The sequence below is a fragment of the Nicotiana tabacum genome, chromosome 8 (genome assembly GCF_000715075.1).
Source record: "Nicotiana tabacum cultivar K326 chromosome 8, ASM71507v2, whole genome shotgun sequence".
Lineage (NCBI taxonomy): Eukaryota > Viridiplantae > Streptophyta > Magnoliopsida > Solanales > Solanaceae > Nicotiana > Nicotiana tabacum.
Genome location: NC_134087.1, coordinates 22,362,590 through 22,382,761, shown reverse-complemented (window position 1 = coordinate 22,382,761; position 20,172 = coordinate 22,362,590). Strand labels below are relative to the sequence as shown.

The 20,172-nt window shown below is 35.3% G+C and overlaps 1 protein-coding gene across 1 annotated transcript; it reads left to right on the top strand.

Moving 5' to 3' along the window:
- Positions 1 to 689: 689 nt before the first annotated feature.
- On the top strand, positions 690 to 10,178 carry LOC107803294 (auxilin-related protein 1). Its single transcript, XM_016626982.2, has 8 exons — positions 690 to 1,757; positions 4,592 to 6,257; positions 6,364 to 6,511; positions 6,921 to 7,018; positions 7,150 to 7,215; positions 8,232 to 8,321; positions 8,876 to 9,052; positions 9,661 to 10,178. Exons 1-8 carry the CDS (start codon positions 1,165 to 1,167, stop codon positions 9,697 to 9,699), a joined length of 2,877 nt encoding a protein of 958 aa, XP_016482468.1. The 5' UTR covers positions 690 to 1,164; the 3' UTR covers positions 9,700 to 10,178.
- Positions 10,179 to 20,172: the final 9,994 nt, after the last annotated feature.

Here is a 20,172-nt window from a genome sequence, read left to right as displayed (position 1 = left end):
TGTCCTGTCACCTGTGTATTTGCTGGACAATATTGTACCGCTTTATACAAAAGAACAAATTAAGGTACAATAATAATAGGGGAGAAATGCTTAATATAAATATTTTTTTACAGTAACAATGCAATCTAATAAAATGTAGCGCCTAACAATACTTGGTTACTGAATTACTTATTTATCTTTATACTTATTCGCACCAAAAAATCAATTAAAATTTGCACCAAGATGACATATCTACCGTAGTCTGTATAATTAGAGGTTTCACATTCAAATTTAGAATTGGAAAAATCTAATTGATGCGCTTATGCGATCGAAAGTTAAATTTAATTGAACCAATAAATTCTGGATAGCATATAGTTATATAAAGATAAATAAAACAAAATAGATAAAAAACAACTATCCATCTATATTATCTATTGAATATAGATTGAATAATGAACTTTTTAAAAATTTATTCAAAGTAAATATGAATAAGATTCATATTATCCACCTAACCGATGGATAACGAGTTTCTTCTAGATTTGCAAAAACTCAAATTAAAAATTTTTTATGTTTGGAAGAGTCGAATTTTTTTTACTAAATAATCATATTCAAAAAATCAAGATAATATGAAATATCTATATTATCTACCCATTAACTTATTTTCTATTCCTTTAATATTAATCAGGTCAGATAATTTATATATCCGACCAGACCCGCTAATTCGACTCCTAGGCTAGAATCAAAATTTAGCGTGAAAAAAAAAAAAGAATCGAGATTTCCCGAAAAAAGTAAGGTTCTTCCATGAAAATGAATCCAAACAATTACAACTGAGATAAAATACCGGCGAGAAACAAGAAAAAGAAAGGACGACGGAGGTGGAGGAAGAAGAAAGAGAGATTAAGAAAAAGAAGAGAGAGAAACAGTCACCAAAACTCAGTCCTCCCCTCTTCAAACCCTAATCCACCAATTTTCTCTCTCTACCTATACGTACATATATTTTAATTGATATATTCATGTTCTTGTAATTTCTGATCATTCACATTTCTGCTTCATAATTCAGTTTCCCGTATTGCCCTTCCGCTTTATCCGAATTTCCAGATCATACCAGAAGCAATTGCAGTGTTTTCGAGGGCAATTCGGTCCAGATCTGAAAGGACTCGTTACTGACCGTAAAATATATCTGCAATGGACGATCTCGATGTGCTGGCTCGAGACTTCGGGTTCAAACCCGCCGGAAAATCAGCTCCCATGAGATCCGACGGTGGAGATCGCCGCTCCTCTTCCGTCCGATCATCAAACTCTTCACCATTGTTCGATGATCCTGATAGTCTATTATACAAAGATGTCTTCACAAAATCTAGTAATAACAACAGTAAATACTCTTCAATGAGCGATTTCAATTACGATTCCATTTTCAAATCCGATTCGAATAGCAACAAGAACCACAATAACAACAACAAAACGTCGTCGTTGCCGGTGTACGACAAGCCAGTGTACGACGAGGATATTTTCGATGGATTGCCAGGACTGAAGAGCAAATCGGTAACCGAAAAATCTGCATCCGCCGTGGGATTTGACGACGACGTTTTTGCTAAAATGACTTCGCCTCCGCAACCAAAGCATAAAGACGATCACTTTGGTGATCTGCTGGGTAATTTGAAGGGGAATGAGAAGAAGGTGACAGAGCCGAAGAATAGTACGAGCAGCTCGAGTGCCAGAGGGTTTGATGATTTGTTAGCTGGTTTTGGGAGTAGCAGCACTTCCACCACTAATAAGAGGTACTTTTGTCATAGTTCTGAAAGCTCCAGTTTGTTCTCTAATCATAATAGATTAAATACTTTAAGCTTTTTTTAGTGAGATCAAGTAATGGCCCGGAGTGGATACAAAATTAAGGCTTAGAACTGATCCTAATTAGTGTGTGATTAATGTGTGACATAGTTGGATTGGATGTGTCTCATTTGCAACTAATGGCAGTATGAGTAAGTTTCCATCGTTTTATTGCACGAGCAGAAAAACATTTGCAAGCACCTGTGGGTAAAATTTTATTTGGGCTGGAGATCATATTTAATTGGTTTAGGTAATTCGGTTAGATATGTTAGAGTCTGAACTTGGAGTAAGCCGTTCTGTGGATTGGCATGAATGAGCAAGATCTTGAAGATGTTAGAGACAACTAGGCTTCAATCCAAACTAGCTGGAATCAGCTGTAGGAGTCCTGAATATTCATTTTGTTAAATTTGGACCCCACATTCCAATACTTGTCAAGGTTGGAAGTTCGCATGCAAATCTTTGAACAAAATAAATGACTCCTACCGTTCATATCCAAGCCTTAATCCCAACTTGAGGGATACTAGATGTGTTGTTGAATTTCTAGAGCTATTGAAATGGTATTAGCATGACATTCGTTCTGGATTAAAGCATACACAGGGTCAGAAAAAAAGTTCACTATCTGTAACAGTGCAAACATATATGCCCTTATATTAGAGCCGGTGTATTATCTCTTTTCAACAAAGGTCAGTGACATTGAAAATGATCAAAGAAAAAAGAAATTCAGTGGCACCGAAATAACTTCTGTTGCGAGTCAACCTTGAATCGCTGACTGTATATAAAGCAGTTTAGTTATCATGATTTGCATTTGAAACTGTTCTTCTATGTGCTTGTGTGACTTTTTTTTCTTTGATTTCCTCTTGGTGGTTGGGAGCAAGGGGGTTATGATCTAGCGAAGAGAGAACATTTACTTTTTTAGGACCATACAAACATTAATGTGATAATGGGGTCAGGAAAGTGTTTGGATACTGCAGAAGGCCATCTTCTCATTGAGGGACATACATTACTACTGTCTAGGTTATTTTGATACAGCTTGAAAGGGATAACGTGTCACAACTGTGCCCTCTTGCACGTCGAATTGGTTAGCCATATGAAATGTATCTTTTAGCTTTTTGAAACTCCGTATTTCTTATTGTTGTTAATATATGGAATTACTTCCCATATTGCTGATAGGCAAAATACTCTATAATTAGGTGGAAAGCAGTGTATTAACTCTAACAGATAGCACACAGCCACACAGAATATGTCTTCATCAACCAAAAAAAAAAAGAGAAGAGAATATGTAATTGTTGTAGTGGAATAGATATAATTCCTGTTAGTTTATTCAAAGCTGTGGTAAATTTAAGTACCTGGTAGTTTGCGTGTTTTATAGTAAAATGAAATCAGTTCATTTCTCCATTGAACCTTTCACTACTCACAAATTTCCTTCTAGATTATCAGAGTGACTAGAGAATATTAGATTGGATTTAAAGTAAATCATCATATCATACTATATTATAAGTGGGAAGCCAAAACTGTAAAGTTAAAAGACCGAAATATCCATATAAAACTGAACGACCTTTTTACCCTTCAATCTAACACTACTTTTATGATATTTTTATAACAAAAAGTAAACTTACATTTCATTAAATACTATTAGACCAATACATAGCTTAGTAGCTTACGATCAATCGGCTTGATGAGAACGTGAAGTTTCATGCATCTATCAACACTTATTACAGTGTATTCAATGTCAATGAGTTACTTTTTTCTTTTAGTATCTCTATTTAATGTCTTGGAGTTTGTTTCGTGGGAGTTGAAGGATTTTTTTTTTAGTTGTAATGTAAGTCTTTTGCAAAGCTTTCGCTTTCATCAGTATTATTGCATAAAACCATGAGTCAGCTTAAGCAGTTTTCTCATCCTTTATTTGTTATTAAATGATGCCCAAACATCCCTTGAAAAAAGTAGACATGAAATCCATTGAGTAATTCTTCTTTTGATAGTTAAACTTTTGTCAATTGGAAAATTCTTGTTTGGATTATTCTTCTCTCCTTAAAAATATTGTTCTTTTAGACCTACCTTTCCACCATTTGCAAAATACATTGCCATGTGCAAGTGTCAAATCCGGTAAAGTCATTTATAGAAGGCTCCGGGTTGTACTCTAGAGGTAATGCTATACTCCATTCTTCCTCCCGGCTTGTTATCTGATTATTTAAATTCAAAATTCACTACTATGAGTGTTTTACTGATTCTGTAGTTGCTCCTCTTCTTGGATCTTAAACATATGTCGATAGCTATATTGTTTCTGTAAACTTTGGTTAGGGAACAGTACTTGCACCACCCGCTCCTCTTTTACTGGACTTGACTTTTAGACAATGTAGTATCATAACAGTAATAAAGTTTATATGGTGTATCTATCCAATTAAATATAGTTGTTTTACAGGTTATTTCTAATGATTGTTTCATACATCTGTTTTTTCCCTTTAAATTTTGTGCTAAACATTATAAAACTCATATTTATGCCGGTTTGTAAAATTAGTATTGATTGAGATGGATTACACGTGCAACGCACATATCCAAAAACTAGTAAATACTAAAAGAAGAAGAAAAGATCGAACAGGGGTGTCTCAACGGGATTGCATCATTAGACTGTGTTTGACATGTGGGTACATTTTTCCTTGGCATATCAGTTGGTAATTAGTGATGTGGATTCAAATAAATTAATGTACTGAATATACTGTGAAATTGTTAGCTTATCTTTGTTGTCCTGAAATTGATTGTCTAATGAGGGAAATGTTGTTTTGTACAGGTCATTTACAGAGTCTAGTCAATACTCCAAACCCGCTGGAAATCCAAATCAAAGTTCTAGTGTGATGGATGACCCTTTTGCAGGCTTAGGGTCAACTTCAATGGCGGCTTCGTCTTCCCCAGGGGAGTTCATGGATCCACTTGAAGAGATTGGTCATCAGCTTGGTAAATCTGGAAATGCAAAATCTGAAGCTTCATCGGTTAGTGGAGGAGGACTTGATGATTTAGATCCATTGAATGGTTTTAGTAAGTCTGTCCCTCCGTTCTACCCTGCTAGGAATAATAGAGGGACGGAAGGGAGCCCTCAAAGTGCAGGATCGGGAAGGAGCGACACACAAACCTCTACTTCTAGAGAAAACATTGGCAAATCATCTTCTAGATCTTCTGGTAGCCGCTCACAGAAAAAGGTGCCTGGGGATAGTTTTCAGGACTCTCCTCTTTTTGACATGCCTTCAGCTGATCCTCGGAGATCTTTTGGTCAAGCTGCTTCCCCTCCATATGCAAGTAGCAATATTCATGAAAGAAACTTTGAATCAGATACATCCCCAAGATCAGAGGAACCTTCTGATGATGTATGGCTTTCTGTATCAGAGATTCCTCTTTTTACACAACCTACAAGAGCTCCACCTCCATCACGACCGCCACCTCCAATTCCACGGCGAAATATAAAGTCAGATTCAAATGCAAGAAAGAAGGGTGACAGATATTCGTCTTCTCCAAGTTACAATCAACACTCTGAAAGTCCTAAACTTGCTCGTCCTGCAGCCAAGAGCGCTCCAATTTCACCGTTGGATGAACTTGATGAATTTGCCATGGGTAGGTCTCCCCATAGTGTGGATGAAGGTGCAGATATTCATTCTGGTGAAGATGTGAGTGCAAACTCAGTAGCTGCTGCATCTGCAGCTGCGATGAAGGAGGCTATGGATAGAGCTCAGGCCAAATTTAGACATGCTAAGGAAGTTCGAGAAAGAGAATATGCAAAGGCAGCTAAGAGTATGGAGGCCGTAAACCTGGACAGGGAAGAACAAGCCGTGCATGAGATGGAAGAAAAAGAACTGAGAGAAAACAAGGAGAGGTTAGAACGTGAACATCAACAGAGGGAAAAAGAAGAGGAAGAGAGAGCACAGCAGAAACTGGAGAGGGAGAGGGAGAGGGAGAGAGCCAGGGAGATGGAAAGAGATAGGGGTAGGCAAGCTGTAGAAAGGGCTACTAGGGAAGCACGTGAAAGAGCAGCAGCAGAAGCTAGAGAAAGAGCTTCTGCTGATGCTCGTTTGAAAACCGAAAGAGCTGCTGTGGAGAAGGCTGCAGCTGAAGCTCGAGAACGGGCTGAAAGGGCTGCGGTTCAGCGAGCACAAGCAGAAGCACGTGAAAGAGCTGCAGCAGAAGCTAGAGACAGAGCACAAAAGGCAGCTGCTGAAGCAAGGGAAAAAGAAGCACGTGAAAAAGCTTCAGCTGCAAAAGTTGAGGCTGAGGCAAGACGTCGAGCAGAACGAGCTGCTGTAGAAAGGGCTGCTGCAGAGGCTCGGGAAAGGGCAGCTGCAGAGGCTCGAGAAAGGGCTGCTGCTGCTGCAAGGATGAACCAGCAAAAGAATGACGATGATCTTGAATCCTTTTTTAATATGGGTTCTAGAGCCAACAGTGCACCAAAGACAAGAACAAGTTCTTCTGTAAGTGTAAACTAAACAACACAAGATATCTAGTTAAGCCTTTTGCAGCGCTCAATATTTTGTTTCTCATTTTGGTAACCACTTCTTTCTTCACCTGCCATTTTAGGAGACTTCATTTGCTTCACAGTTCCAGAACAAGGCAGGTCCGGAAGGGCCAAAGGCAACATTCTCATCTACTACAACCTCCTCCAACAGGACAAAGGCATCTTCATCAACTACGAGTATTGTTGATGATCTCTCTTCAATTTTTGGAGGTACTTACTTTTTTGTGGCTTCACTGGCAAAATTCATGGGGGCTAGTCTGTACTACTAATAAAGTCTCGCAGGCTGGAGTAACTACCTGACATCTATTTACTTTCTCCAATTTTTATCCTCATTTGAATTTATCTTACTTAATTACAACCTAATTCAACTCATCAGCTAGTAGCAGTTTTTTTTCTTGAATAACTCCCTAACTCCCTCAATTGTACACAAGATGCTTTTTAAAAAAAAATCCTTCCTCAATTTCTTACCATTTGTTATTATGTTGTATTTAAACTTTAAGAAGTCATTTAGGCAATTATATGCTTATTGACAAACTAATGGCATATGCACTGCGTGTCCCGTTGTCGATTTTAACTCTGGCTTATCGATTTGTGATTACTGAATATTTTTCTTAACCAGCTGCCACATCATCTGGAGATTTCCAAGATGTTGAAGGGGAAACAGAAGAAAGAAGAAGAGCTAGACTAGAACGCCATCAACGAACTCAGGAGCGTGCGGTATGCCCCCTAACACGTGTCTTTTCTCTTCATGTTTCAACAGTCGGGGCAAATTTCTATTTACAGCCAGCCTTTGAGCATGTATGGCATAGTTTGGCTTTGTATATAATTTATGATATATATTTGCTCAGGCCAAAGCTTTGGCGGAAAAGAATCAGCGTGACCTTCAAGTTCAGAGGGAGCAGGAAGAAAGACATGTGAGTACTGTTTTAATAAATAACATGCAAAAGTACTTGTGTTACTACACTCCCTCAATTTCGCATATAATGATGACCGATGGTAGATGCTGTTGGCCGTAACTTTTTTCTTTCTCCCCTCGTTTGAGAGTATACTGCTACACCTGCCTCTCTTTATCATTTTAATTGAGACACTTGAATCACAAATTTGAATCTGGCGATTTTTTATAATTAATGAATATGTTCCTTGTTCGTCATGCAATAGAAAATTTCACTTTCTAAAGTTCGATCAAGGGATAGGGACTAAACCTGTATTTCATATCCTGTTACAGATGATGCTTAAAATCTTCGCAGATAATGGCATATACAAGTTATGTTGATGTCTATGGTTAAACAAGGTCCCTTGACCGTATTGTTCCAAATAAGTAAATTGTTTGTCTAAGGATGTTTAGGCTGACCTCTGTAAAATTTGAGTGGTGTGCAACTATTTTGTAATAGCTGAATAGAACCGCACAATTCTTTGTTTTCTATGCGCACTGCTACATGCCTGGATTGCATTACAGAGTAAAAAACAATCATTTTGTTGCGGTGCTTGTTTAGACGCCCCATCATTTGTAAATCATAATTTAGAACTTTGATTGGAAAGGTTTTCTTCCTTCAAATGCTGCCTAAATTTTTGGATCTTGCTTAAATATGCAATTTGAGCTAGCTATGTCCTATATCAGTAGGATCACTTTCTTCTTTTTATTGCTGAATGAATCAAGTTAAACTAAGAAAAATACTCCTCAAGTCCTTTTATTTATACACATTTGGCTATTCAGTGTATATCTAAATGCGTTGAGTATTCCTTACTAAACTATGTGCTGGCAGAGCTTGGGTGCATCCATATTTCTGGGATGAGCTTGCTTCTTATTTTTCTCTATTGGCATTTGTGTGCCTTTCATCCTTCATCTTTCTGCTCCGACTTCTATGATATGTCTTTGCTGTGAATTTTATTATTTTATCACCGGTTATAATTGCTTACTTTTTCTGTACAGAGAATCGGTGAGACCCTAGATTTTGAAATCAAGCGGTGGGCTGCTGGGAAAGAAGGAAATCTGCGTGCACTGCTATCAACTCTGCAATATGTACATTCCGTCTTATGTCCATGTATTTTAGGAGATCAGTTGCACACCTGAACTGCTCACTCCACTTAACACATCACCTAGTTAACAAGAGAAAGGAGAAATCCAAGGGCATGTTTCTTTCTATAGTAAAAAATTACCGAATAACTGATACACACATTCGATATATTTTTCCGTCTATGTATTTACTTGCTAATCACTGTCACGTTTTGTTTTTTGGGTGGGGATTGTTGACTTCTACCTGTCCGGTGCGGATAGCTAGAAGAAAAACACTGGTGTTAAAGAAAAACACCACAGACAAAAACAAAGCCTTCATATCAGATAACGAATTTTACGTTCAACTATAGAAATTCACCAAAAAATATACAAATATATGGAACATCTACAGAGACCAAAATACATTGGATCTATGGAAAATCATGATTTTTCTGATTGACATTCATAAATTAGCTATGTATGAATGGAAAAGCCTATAATTGCTGACAAATATGATTGTCTGTGCTTCTAATAGAATGGCCTTGATGAAGATATCAAATTGACTTGTGTTTATTGCTTAGGTGCTTTGGCCTGAATGCGGTTGGCAGCCGGTTTCTTTGACGGATTTGATTACTGGTGCTTCTGTGAAGAAGGTATATAGAAAAGCGACATTGTGTATCCATCCCGATAAGGTGCAGCAGAAAGGCGCCACCCTTCAACAGAAATATATTGCGGAGAAGGTGTTTGACATGCTCAAGGTATTTTATCACTGGTCAACACATTGTTTCATCAATGCAACACGAATTTGGTTTTTCATTAACATCTCCTCCACATTTCTTGTTAATCAGAGGTTTTACTCCTTTATCACGATATGTTAATAACCAATTAGTCCGTGGTTATTTGTCGGGGTAGATCCATTGACTCCTTATTCCAAACAACCGCACTTTTTCTTCCCTGGTATGCTGCTTTTCAGTAGTGGGTCAAGGGTTCTGAACTTATGAAGCCTGTTAAAAACAGATGTCTTTTGGTTTTTATAGGAAAGGGTTCTTATGCAGGCTGATGGCAAGTTTCATTTTTTGGGGTTTTTCCTTTTGCCTTTTTAAAATCATAATTGAAAGGTCCTCTCCTTGTCACTGCTTGTTATTTCTGTTACTCTCAAGTCCCTTGAGATCTCAATGCTTGACTTTGTAAATTCTCTGCAGCAATAGGTCGTTTGTACATATGGGTCTTTTCTTTTTTGTTTTTGTACAGAAAAGTTCCAAATTATGTTACATCCTGGCACCAACTTAGTGCCAGATTACTGTTTTTAGTACATTCATTTTTACCTCTCTTAAGATATTTATTAAGGTTCTATACCTTTCAATAGGAAGCATGGAACAAATTCAACTCAGAGGAGCTTTTCTAGATGCTGCACTCATTCATTAGCTTTGAGCTACCTTTGAATTTTTGATAGAAGAGGTAGGAACTGTTTCAAAGCATGCTCGTGGTGCCCTGTGCATTATTATCTTGTCTCCCCATCACGTGGCATTATTGGGCCGATGAAAGAGGCCTTCGTAGCAGTGATGTTAAACTGTAATGTATAATATGTCGCTGTAAATTGATGTCAGTGCCAAAGACATTTATGGTGAATGGCACTTGAATCGACTGGTTTCGGGGATAAAATATCACCATTGTTCATTATGTGCAGCAAGAAAGGAGCAATTTATCATTGAATTGAAAAGTTATACAAAATGTATTTTCACCATTCATTTATGTCAAGTTTTTGTATCTTTTTGAGGAGAAAAAATCTCTCTTCCATCATTTTTGGACTGAGAACGAGTTTGCCTGTATTGAGTATCAGAATGATATTTTTGCATGGTGTGAAAGGTGAAGTTTAAATGTGAACTCTAGTCTTCGGAGCCAAATTTTGCAGTTCCACGGACGATGGGATGCAAGTGTTTTTACACCAGTCGTTGAGTTTGACACTGATTTTTGTAATTACAATTAATCCAATTCTAAGGTAGCTTTCCAAATGATCTCTTGATAATACATGCTACTGTTGAAAGATTTACTGTTCGATGAAATCTACTTAACATTTGGCAATGTTATCTTAGATTTCTGATGGCCTATAATCTTGGATGTGTGTAATGAGTATACATAACGATAAATTTGCTTTTTTTGGTTTTACAGATTTTTGTTTCATGCTAGTATGTTTGTCCAGCGATAATCTGGATATAAAGTTAGGCTTTTACAAATAAAGTGACAATGGTTCCAGTTAAAGAGGAGGCACCGTCAAATGGGGGAGCATGTGAAGCCAAAAGTGAAATAATGATTTAACTTTTCACCCGAAAAGTTATTAGTATCACTTACTAGATTCAACTTTCAAGCTTGATCAACACTAAAAGTTCAATCCAAAAGGCAAATGACTATTATTCCTATTAAGATATGACAGATATCAATATTCTGATTTTACAGCTCGCAATGATTTTTCTCTCAAACCAGAATCAAATGTGAACTCATTACCTCTCAAGCATATTAACGTATTGTCAAATTTGTCTGTAACAACTTTATTGATTTCGCTTCTTTGTATATCTAAATATAAAATTATAAATATAGTTGTATAAAATTTACGGAAAAGGGTCATATATGCCAGTGAACTATACGAATTAGGACAGATATGCCCGTCGTTAATAGTTTGGCACAAATATGCCCAATCCGTCCAATACTTGCTCATTCATGCCCTTAGTTTAACGGAACCACTATTTTGTCTTTCTTAAATAATTAATAATCGGACCCAACCAAATTCGTTGACCCGATATGTTAGGACCCGACCCACCTTATTTTAAAGATATTTTTTGATATATTATTTTTGTTTGATTGAGAAATTGTGTGATAATTATATTTATTTATCGAGTAATTTGATAATCGATTTTTTTTGTTATACATCATTTCGGGAAGTAATCCTACTAAAAGTTATAATTGATATTTATCTATTATTTTAATAATATAATATTCGAATTAATTTGTGCTTTCTTCAATCATTTTATCATCTATTTTTATTTTTCTCAGTGGTGCTTGCTATGAAATAATATTTGTTATAAAATAATTAATTAGTAAAAATAGAAAAGAAGTACCACTGTTTTAACAGTGGTGCTTGTTATGAAATAATATTTGTTATGAAATAATTAATTAATAAAAATAGAAAAGAAGCACCACTGTTTTAACAATTTATTGCTTATTTCATAACAAATTTGTAATGCAGAAAATAATCTAATAAACTAATAATCAATCATATAATGATCACTTATCTAAACAAACCAAAAAAAGGGATCCATCAGGTTAAGTTATAGTGAACATGGAGTTATTTATATTTGTATTAGTGAAAAATATAAATAGATTGTGAGAAAAATAAAAATAGATGGTAAAATGATCGAAGAAAGCACAAACTAGTTCGAATATTATATTATTTAAATAATAAATAATATCAATTACTACTTTTAGTAAGATTACTTCCCGAAATGATGTATAACAAAAAAAATCGATTATCAAATTACTCAAATAAATAAATATGATTATCACACAATTTCTCAATCAAACAAAAATAATATATCAAAAAATATCTTTAAAATAAGGGTGGGTCGAGTCCTAACGTATCGGGTCATCGGATTTTGGTTGGATCCGATTATTAATTATTTAAGAAAGACAAAATAGTGGTTCCGTTAAACTAAGGGCATGAATGAGCAAGTATTGGACGGATTGGGCATATCTGTGCCAAACTATTAACGACGGACATATCTGTCCTAATTCGCATAGTTCACTAGCATATATGATCATTTTTCGTATATATTATAATACAACATGAAAAATTGATTCCAAAGAAAGTTTAACCATTGTAGTGAAGTGCTGATAAGTATGACGGTACTCTCAATCAAAACAAAATTTGATAAAAATTTTCATTGATTTACGTCTGCCTATTAGGACAACACAACGTTAAAGTTTTCATATCATTTTAAATACAAATAAGGATTATATCAAATATGCAATAATGTTATGAATAGTTTGTACATTTGATACTACTTTGGATACTACGTTGGATACTACATTGGATGCTACATTGGATGCCCATGTTGTGAATAACTTAAAGATTAAATTTCCTATTTTATATCCATCATCTTTACTTTTTATGCCTATAAAAGGCCATGTAATTGCAATGAAAAATTACACCAAAGTAAAAGAAGAAAACACTTCTCCATTCTCTCTATCTCTTCTTGTTTACATTTTACGGCATTGCTTTTATTTTATAACACGTTATCAGCACGAAGCTCTAATTTTATTCTTAACTCCCGCTAAGTTGAGCCATATTTTATTAAGGTATGTATCATTATAATCATTTTATTTATGGCAGTACATATCATATGCTCATTGTTTGCAGATTACTTGTGCGCTTGAGCATCTTAAATAGTTTAAGTACATTGCAGTGATAAAATAACTATTTCCTTCCGTGTTCAACTCTTAGAGGACATCAAAGTCATCAAACTAGCTATGCACTAATGTCATACTTATAATATTCATGGACTCCCTAGATCAAAACATATCTTTAAGACATTTTGAAGAACTGTGAGAAATAAATTGACAAGCAATAATTTTATAGTTTAATTACTTTATATTTATTGGAACATATAAATAATGTTAGTCACGTTCAGTTCTATTAACACATATATATCAATAATGTAAAGTGAAATGAAATAAGTATGTAATTTCTACTTTATGGCAAGAATAAAATGAAATAGTAGATTGTTAACATGATATAGCTCTATTTTTATTTCTTTTACCTTAATCGTTTTGTTTTCATTAATTGTTTATTATTATAATTATTTCTCTAACTTATTCATCTTTTATGATAGTTTTCACTATGTCAAATTTATCAAAACTTGAATTTGTGGCACTTGACATCACCGGGAGAAACTATTTATCATGGGTTCTTGATGCTGAAATTCACCTTGACGCTAAAGGTCTTGGAAATACTATTATACAAGGAAATGAAGCATCAAATCAGGATAAAGCGAAGGCCATGATTTTCCTTCGTCATCATCTACATGAAGGGTTAAAAACTGAATATTTAACCGTAAAAGATCCACTTGAATTATGGATTAATTTGAAGGATCGATATGACCACCTAAAACTTACGGTATTACCGAAAGCTCGGTATGAGTGGATACATTTAAGGTTGCAAGACTTTAAAACCGTAAGTGAGTATAATTCTGCTATCTTTAAAGTAAGTTCTCTATTAAAATTATGTGGAGACACTATCACAGATGATGACTTATTGGAAAAAATATTTTCTACTTTTCACGCTTCAAATGTGGTGCTACAACAACAATACCGTGAAAAAGGTTTTAAGAAATATTCTGAGTTAATCACATGCCTACTTGTGGCTGAGCAGAATAATACTCTATTAATGAAAAATCATGAAGCCCGTCCCACTGGGTCAGCTCCATTTCCGGAAGTGAATGATGTAGCAACATATGATAAGTTTGAAAGAAAACAAAATAATTACCGTGGTCGTGGACATGGTCGTAAACGTGGACGTGGCAGAGGGCGAAACAATTATCGTCATTATGGTGGAAATAAATTGGAGAACAATAAGGGTTCTCAAATTAATCATTCAAAAGGTAAAGCTAGTATGTGTCACCGATGTGGTATGAGAGGTCATTGGGTACGCATTTGTCGTACGCCAGAACATTTTGTCAAACTTTATCAAGCCTCCCTCAAGAAAAAAGAAAATAATGTGGAGGCACACTTGACCTTTCAAAATAATGATGATGAAGCAGGTCCCTCAAATAAATATGATTCTAAGACACATCTTGCATATAAAGATGATGATTTTGAAGGCCTAACAAATATTACTCATTTAGAAGTTGGGGACTTCTTTGAGGATATTGACTGAAGAACTAATCATCTTACTGGGGAATGAAGCTATAAAAGTTGTTATGTTTATGTTTGCAACTAGTTTATTTTTCTTGAGTGTATTTTCCTAATGCATCATGTGTTGCTAGTTTCTACATTTCTAATGTATTTCTTAATGTTTTTTTCCTGCTTGTCTTTCATATTTCTTATGATGCATTATTTGTCTTTTTTATGAAGAATATGAAAATTCCCCAGTCTTCAGTTGGACTCAAGATTAATAAAGATGATATATGTCTTCTGGATAGTGCTACAACACACATTATTTTAAAAGATAAGAGATATTTCTCTTATTTGGTAATGAAAGAAGCGAATGTTAATACAATATCCGGTAGTACAAGATTAATTGAAGGTTCTGGAAGAGCCAATTTATTACTACAAGGAGGAACAAATTTGGCTATTGATGAAGCACTATATTGTAGTAAATCTCAAAGAAACTTATTAAGTTTCAAAGATATTCGCCAAAATGGCTATCATATTGAGACTACAAATGATGAAAAGATTGAATATCTTTATATTACTACAATAATGTCCGGTAAGAAATATGTGCTTGAAATGTTACCTGCTCTTTCCTCCGGCTTATACTACACAAGTATTAGCAGGATTGAAACACATGTCGTAGTAAACGAGAAGTTTACTAATCAAGATAATTTTATTATTTGGCATGACCGGTTGGGCCATCCTGGTTCTAATATGATGCGTAAAATAATTGAGAATTCACATGGACATGCAATGAAGAATCAGAAGATTCTTCAATTTAAGGAATTCTCTTGTGCTGCGTGTTCTCAAGGAAAATTAATTATTAGACCATCAACTATTAAAGTTAGGATGGAATCCCCTGCATTTCTGGAACGTATACAGGGTGATATATGTGGGCCCATTCACCCTCCATGTGGACCATTCAAATATTATATGGTTTTGGTAGATGCATCTACAAGATGGTCACATGTGTGCTTACTATCAACTCGCAATATGACATTTGCGAGATTGTTGGCTCAAATAATAAAGCTAAGAGCACAATTTCCAGATTATGCAATTAAGACAATTCGTCTTGATAATGTCGGTGAGTTTACATCCCAAGCCTTTAATGATTATTGATTTCAACTGAGATAACAATTGAGCATCCGATTGCTCATGTTCATACATAAAATAGTCTAGCAGAATCATTGATCAAACGCCTCCAATTAATTGCTAGAACAATGCTTATGAGAACAAAACTTCCCATTTCAGTATGGGGTCATGCTATTTTGCACGCAGCAGCACTTGTGCGGATAAGGCCCACAAGTTATCATAAAGTCTCCCCATTGCAATTGGCTTTTGGTCAGGAGCCAAATATTTCCCATCTTAGGATCTTTGGTTGTGCGATATATGTTCCAATTGCTCCACCACAACGCACAAAGATGGGTCCTCAAAGAAGGTTGGGGATATATGTTGGATATGAATCTCCTTCTATTATAAAATATCTAGAGCCGATGACTGGAGATTTATTTACGGCAAGATTTTCTGATTGCCATTTTAATGAATCAGTATATCCAACATTAGGGGGAGAAAATAAGCAGTTGAAAAAGAAGATAGATTGGAATGCATTATCACTGTGTCATTTAGATCCTCGAACAAATCAATGTGAACAAGAGGTTCAAAAGATTATTCAATTACAAAATATTGTAAATCAATTGCCAGATGCATTCACTAACCTATCAAGGGTGACTAAGTCACATATTCCAGCTGCTAATGCTCCAATTCGAGTTGATATACCGACAGAACAATTAATTAAAGCAAATGAGTCTAAGCCATGCTTGAAACGTGGTAGACCAATCAGTTCTAAAGATAAAAATCCTCGAAGAAGAAAAGGAGCAAGTGATCAAAGTGAACATAACACAGAGGTAGTGGCTCAAGAAGAGCCCCAAGACGTAACAAATGATAAGACCTTAGGGGAAGTCCAACTACCTAAAAATAATGAAAATGAAGAGATATCAATAAGTTACATCTCAACCGGGAAAAGATGGAACCGAAATAATATTGTTATCGATAACATTTTTGCTTATAATGTTGTTGTTGAAATAATGCAACAAGATGAGGATCTTGAATCAAAATCTGTCAATGAATGTAGAAAGAGAAATGATTGGCCAAAATGGAAAGACGCTATCCAGACAGAGTTAACTTCACTTGGAAAACGTAGAGTCTTCGGACCCATAGTTCGAACACCTGAAGGCATAAAGCCAGTAGGGTATAAATGGGTTTTTGTGCGAAAACGAAATGATAAAAATGAAGTCGTTAGATATAAAGCACGACTTATGGCACAAGGGTTTTCCCAAAGGCCTGGAATTGATTATATGGAGACATATTCTCTTGTAGTGGATGCTATCACCTTCAGGTATCTCATAAATATGGCAGTATAAGAAAAACTTGATATGCATCTAATGGATGTTGTTACAGCCTATTTGTATGGATCATTAGACAACGAATTTTTTTATGAAAGTACCTGAAGGATTTAAAGTGCCAGAAGCATATAAAAATTTTCGAGAAACTTGTTCAATAAAGCTTCAGAAATCTTTATACGGATTGTAACAATCAGGACGTATGTGGTACAATCGCCTGAGTGAATACCTGTTGAAAGAAGGGTACAAGAATGATCCAATTTGTCCCTGTGTCTTTATAAAAAGGTCTGGATCTGAATTTATTATAATCGCTGTGTATGTTGATGATTTATATATCATTGGAACTCCTGTGGAGCTTCCAAAAACGGTAGACTGTTTGAATAAAGAATTTGAAATGAAAGATCTTGGAAAAACAAAATTTTGTCTTGGTCTACAAATTGAGTATATGAAAGATGGAATATTTGTCCATCAATCGACATACACCGAAAAGATTTTAAAGCGATTCTATATGGATAAAGCACATCCATTGAGTACCCCAATGGTTGTGAGATCACTTGATATAAAGAAAGATCCATTCCGACCTCATGAAAATGATGAAGAGCTTCTTGGTGCCGAAGTACCATATCTTAGTGTAATTGAGGTATTAATGTATCTTGCCAATAATTCCCGACCAGATATAGCTTTCTCAGTAAGCTTATTGGCAAGATTTAGTACTTCGCCAACACAAAGACACTGGAATGGTATTAAACATATATTCAGATACCTCCAAGGACCATTGATATGAGTTTATTTTATTCAAATGAATCCAAGCCATCATTGATTGGTTATGCAGATGCAGGATATTTGTCTGATCCACACAAAGGTCGATCTTAGACAGACTATTTATTTACAAGTGGAGGTACAGCCATATCATGACGTTCGACAAAACAAACTATGGTTGCTACTGTAAGCACGTGATTTTTGCCCTATATGAGAATTACTCCCAAAAAATTCAAAAAATAAAGTAATTTTTCTTGGTGTGCAATTTTGTGATATTTTGAATAATTATTTGTATTTATCTGTGCATGTTTATTTGATAAATTAATAAAAAATACAAAAATATGTCGCATTTTGCATATAGGATTTAATTCTACAATTGTTAGTAATTAAATTTGTTTTACAAAAATTAAAAATTACAAAAATAGGCATCGTTTGCATTTTTAGCATTTAATGTCCAAATATACAATTTTATGCTTAATTATTACTTAATTGTGCGTTAATTGTTATTGGGAGTTAATTTGCGCTTTTATAACTTAATTTAATTCTTAATAATAGTTTAAGTATTTTTATAAATTAGTTTTAGAATAAATAAAAGAAGAAAAGAGAGCGAAAATATAAAGAAAGTCGGAATTGGGCCTCTTCTTCGATTTCAAGCCACAGGCCCAAAAAATGGCCCAATTTTCCCTACGACCCAGTCCATTTCGAACTGGGTCGACCCAGTCCATAACCCAACACCTCTATTATCTTACCAACAATAAAACAAAAACAAAACAAAAAAAGAAAATGAAAAAAAACCCTAAAACTATCCTAAGCTATCCCCCCCTTCTTCTCTTTCTCTCTTTTCATCTTCTTCTCCTCAAAACACCAAGGCACAACCATGGCTGCCCCCGTCGTCCCCTTCATCGTCGTCAACCACCATCCATGCTATAACAGTCGACATACCCTCGTCGTCCAAACAGCTGCTTCCCGAGCTCTTCATCTTCTTCGTCCTTCGTCAAGCTCGAGTTTGAGCTCGACATCCATGGCTGCCCAGCTCCACCAAGCAGTCCGCCATTGCCCGTCGACCTCCTTGCCATGAGCTCGACACCCTCCTTCTGTCACTATCCCCGTCAACCTTACCACCCCGTCGACGTTACTTCCAGTTTTGCTACTGCTTCATCGTCCAAACGGACCCAACCTCGCCTTCATCTTCTTCGCGAAAACCTTTCCAAACGCACCCAGATGTTCTGTCTCATCATTCAGCTGCATCAGCTGCTTCGTCTTCTTCTTTGTCAACATAGTCGAAGCCATGAACGATGCAATAACGTCCCTCACCATCGCCGGCAACACACATGCACGCCTCATGGCCAGCCCATCATTTCTGTTGTTTCTGCTATGCCCAGCTCCAGCATCATTGCACCTTAACGTCAAGGGGGAGTTCTGGACAGAATTGTCGCACAATCTCTTTTGATTTTCTTTGATTTCTATTTAAGTTTCGAAGTGATAAAACTCAAATGAGGGGAAGGTGACGAATCAGCGGTTGTTCGTTTGAATGTTCGGGGTTTTGAGAGTTTGTTTCCGGGCTCATTTGTATTATTCTTCGAACATCAAACTAATGGGAGCAGTCGTTCGTCCGGGCACATTCAAGTGATTTTGATGCGATAATTGTTTCCGGGAAGGTTTGTTTACGCTCGAGTTTTTGCCGAGGTTCGTCAAAACAATCCGTACATATTTCGTTCAATCCGGTTAGTAGATATTTGATTTTCAGTTTTGCTCATGTTCATATGTTTTGTTGAATTAATTTTCAGATTTCAAATGATAAATTAATTAAGTGGTTTTTCATGTTTATTTCATGTTTGTTTTATATTTTAGGTAAGAATTTGTTAGTTTGATGTTTGTTAGATTCAAATTGAAATTTAATTAACTATTTCTTCAATTTGTTTCATGTGTTTATGTATTGTTAGAAATTGTTAATATTGTTAAGTTCAAGTTTAAGTTCATAATTGTTTCTTCGTCGATCTTGTTATTTGTTTAAAGAATTTAGTTGTGTTAGAGAAATATGTTGGTTTAATTGTTTAAATCCATCATGCTTGTGTTAAAATAGATTCATTCATGTTCATACTTTGTTTGGATGATCTTGAATCCGAATTTTGTATAGTTTGATTTCTTGTTTACCATTTATGATTATTGTTTGAATTGTTCTCATAATCTTGTTTAAAGTTTAATATAAGAATTGTTTGTTGTAATGTTGTTAGAGTTGATGTTAAGTTCAATATGATTGAATTTAGAAATCTTCATACTTTGTTTGTTGTTGTTGTTGAATCCGAAAATAGGATTGTTTGTTGCTAAAATATTGTTCAATCAAATTTCAGTTGTTCTTTGTTGTTCAATTCGTGTTCATGTGATATTGTTGTTATGATGTTCATCCATGTTCATATTGTTGTTTGAACATTGTTATAAATTGATCATATTGTCTATATTTTGGTTAAGTTTGATTAATTGATGTGTTATAGCTGATGGGTAGTTTGGTAAATTTGTAATACGTTCAGGGGTAGTTTGGTAATTTCAGTAAGGTCGGAAGGGGTAGTTTAGGAATTGTACATTTTGAAATTGTTTATTTGAAGCATGGGGGACAAAATGAAATGGGGTGGGTTGTGATATGATTATTTAATATAAAGGGGGGACAAAATTTAAATTAAAGGGGAATCTTGCATTATTTTAAATAAAGCATGGGGGACAAAATATAATGGGGTGGTGTGATATATTTATTTAATGTAATGGGGATGAGTGGAAAGATAATGAGTTGGGTAGAGAAAAAG

What these genes read in the sequence shown, in the direction of transcription:
- LOC107803294 (XM_016626982.2), top strand. Translation starts at nt 1,165, where the DNA reads ATGGACGATCTCGATGTGCTGGCTCGAGACTTCGGGTTCAAACCCGCC. An exon ending in GGGAGCAGGAAGAAAGACAT is followed by an intron (nt 7,216 to 8,231) that starts GTGAGTACTGTT and finishes TTTTCTGTACAG; the next exon opens with AGAATCGGTGAGACCCTAGA. An exon ending in AGGTGTTTGACATGCTCAAG is followed by an intron (nt 9,053 to 9,660) that starts GTATTTTATCAC and finishes ACCTTTCAATAG; the next exon opens with GAAGCATGGAACAAATTCAA.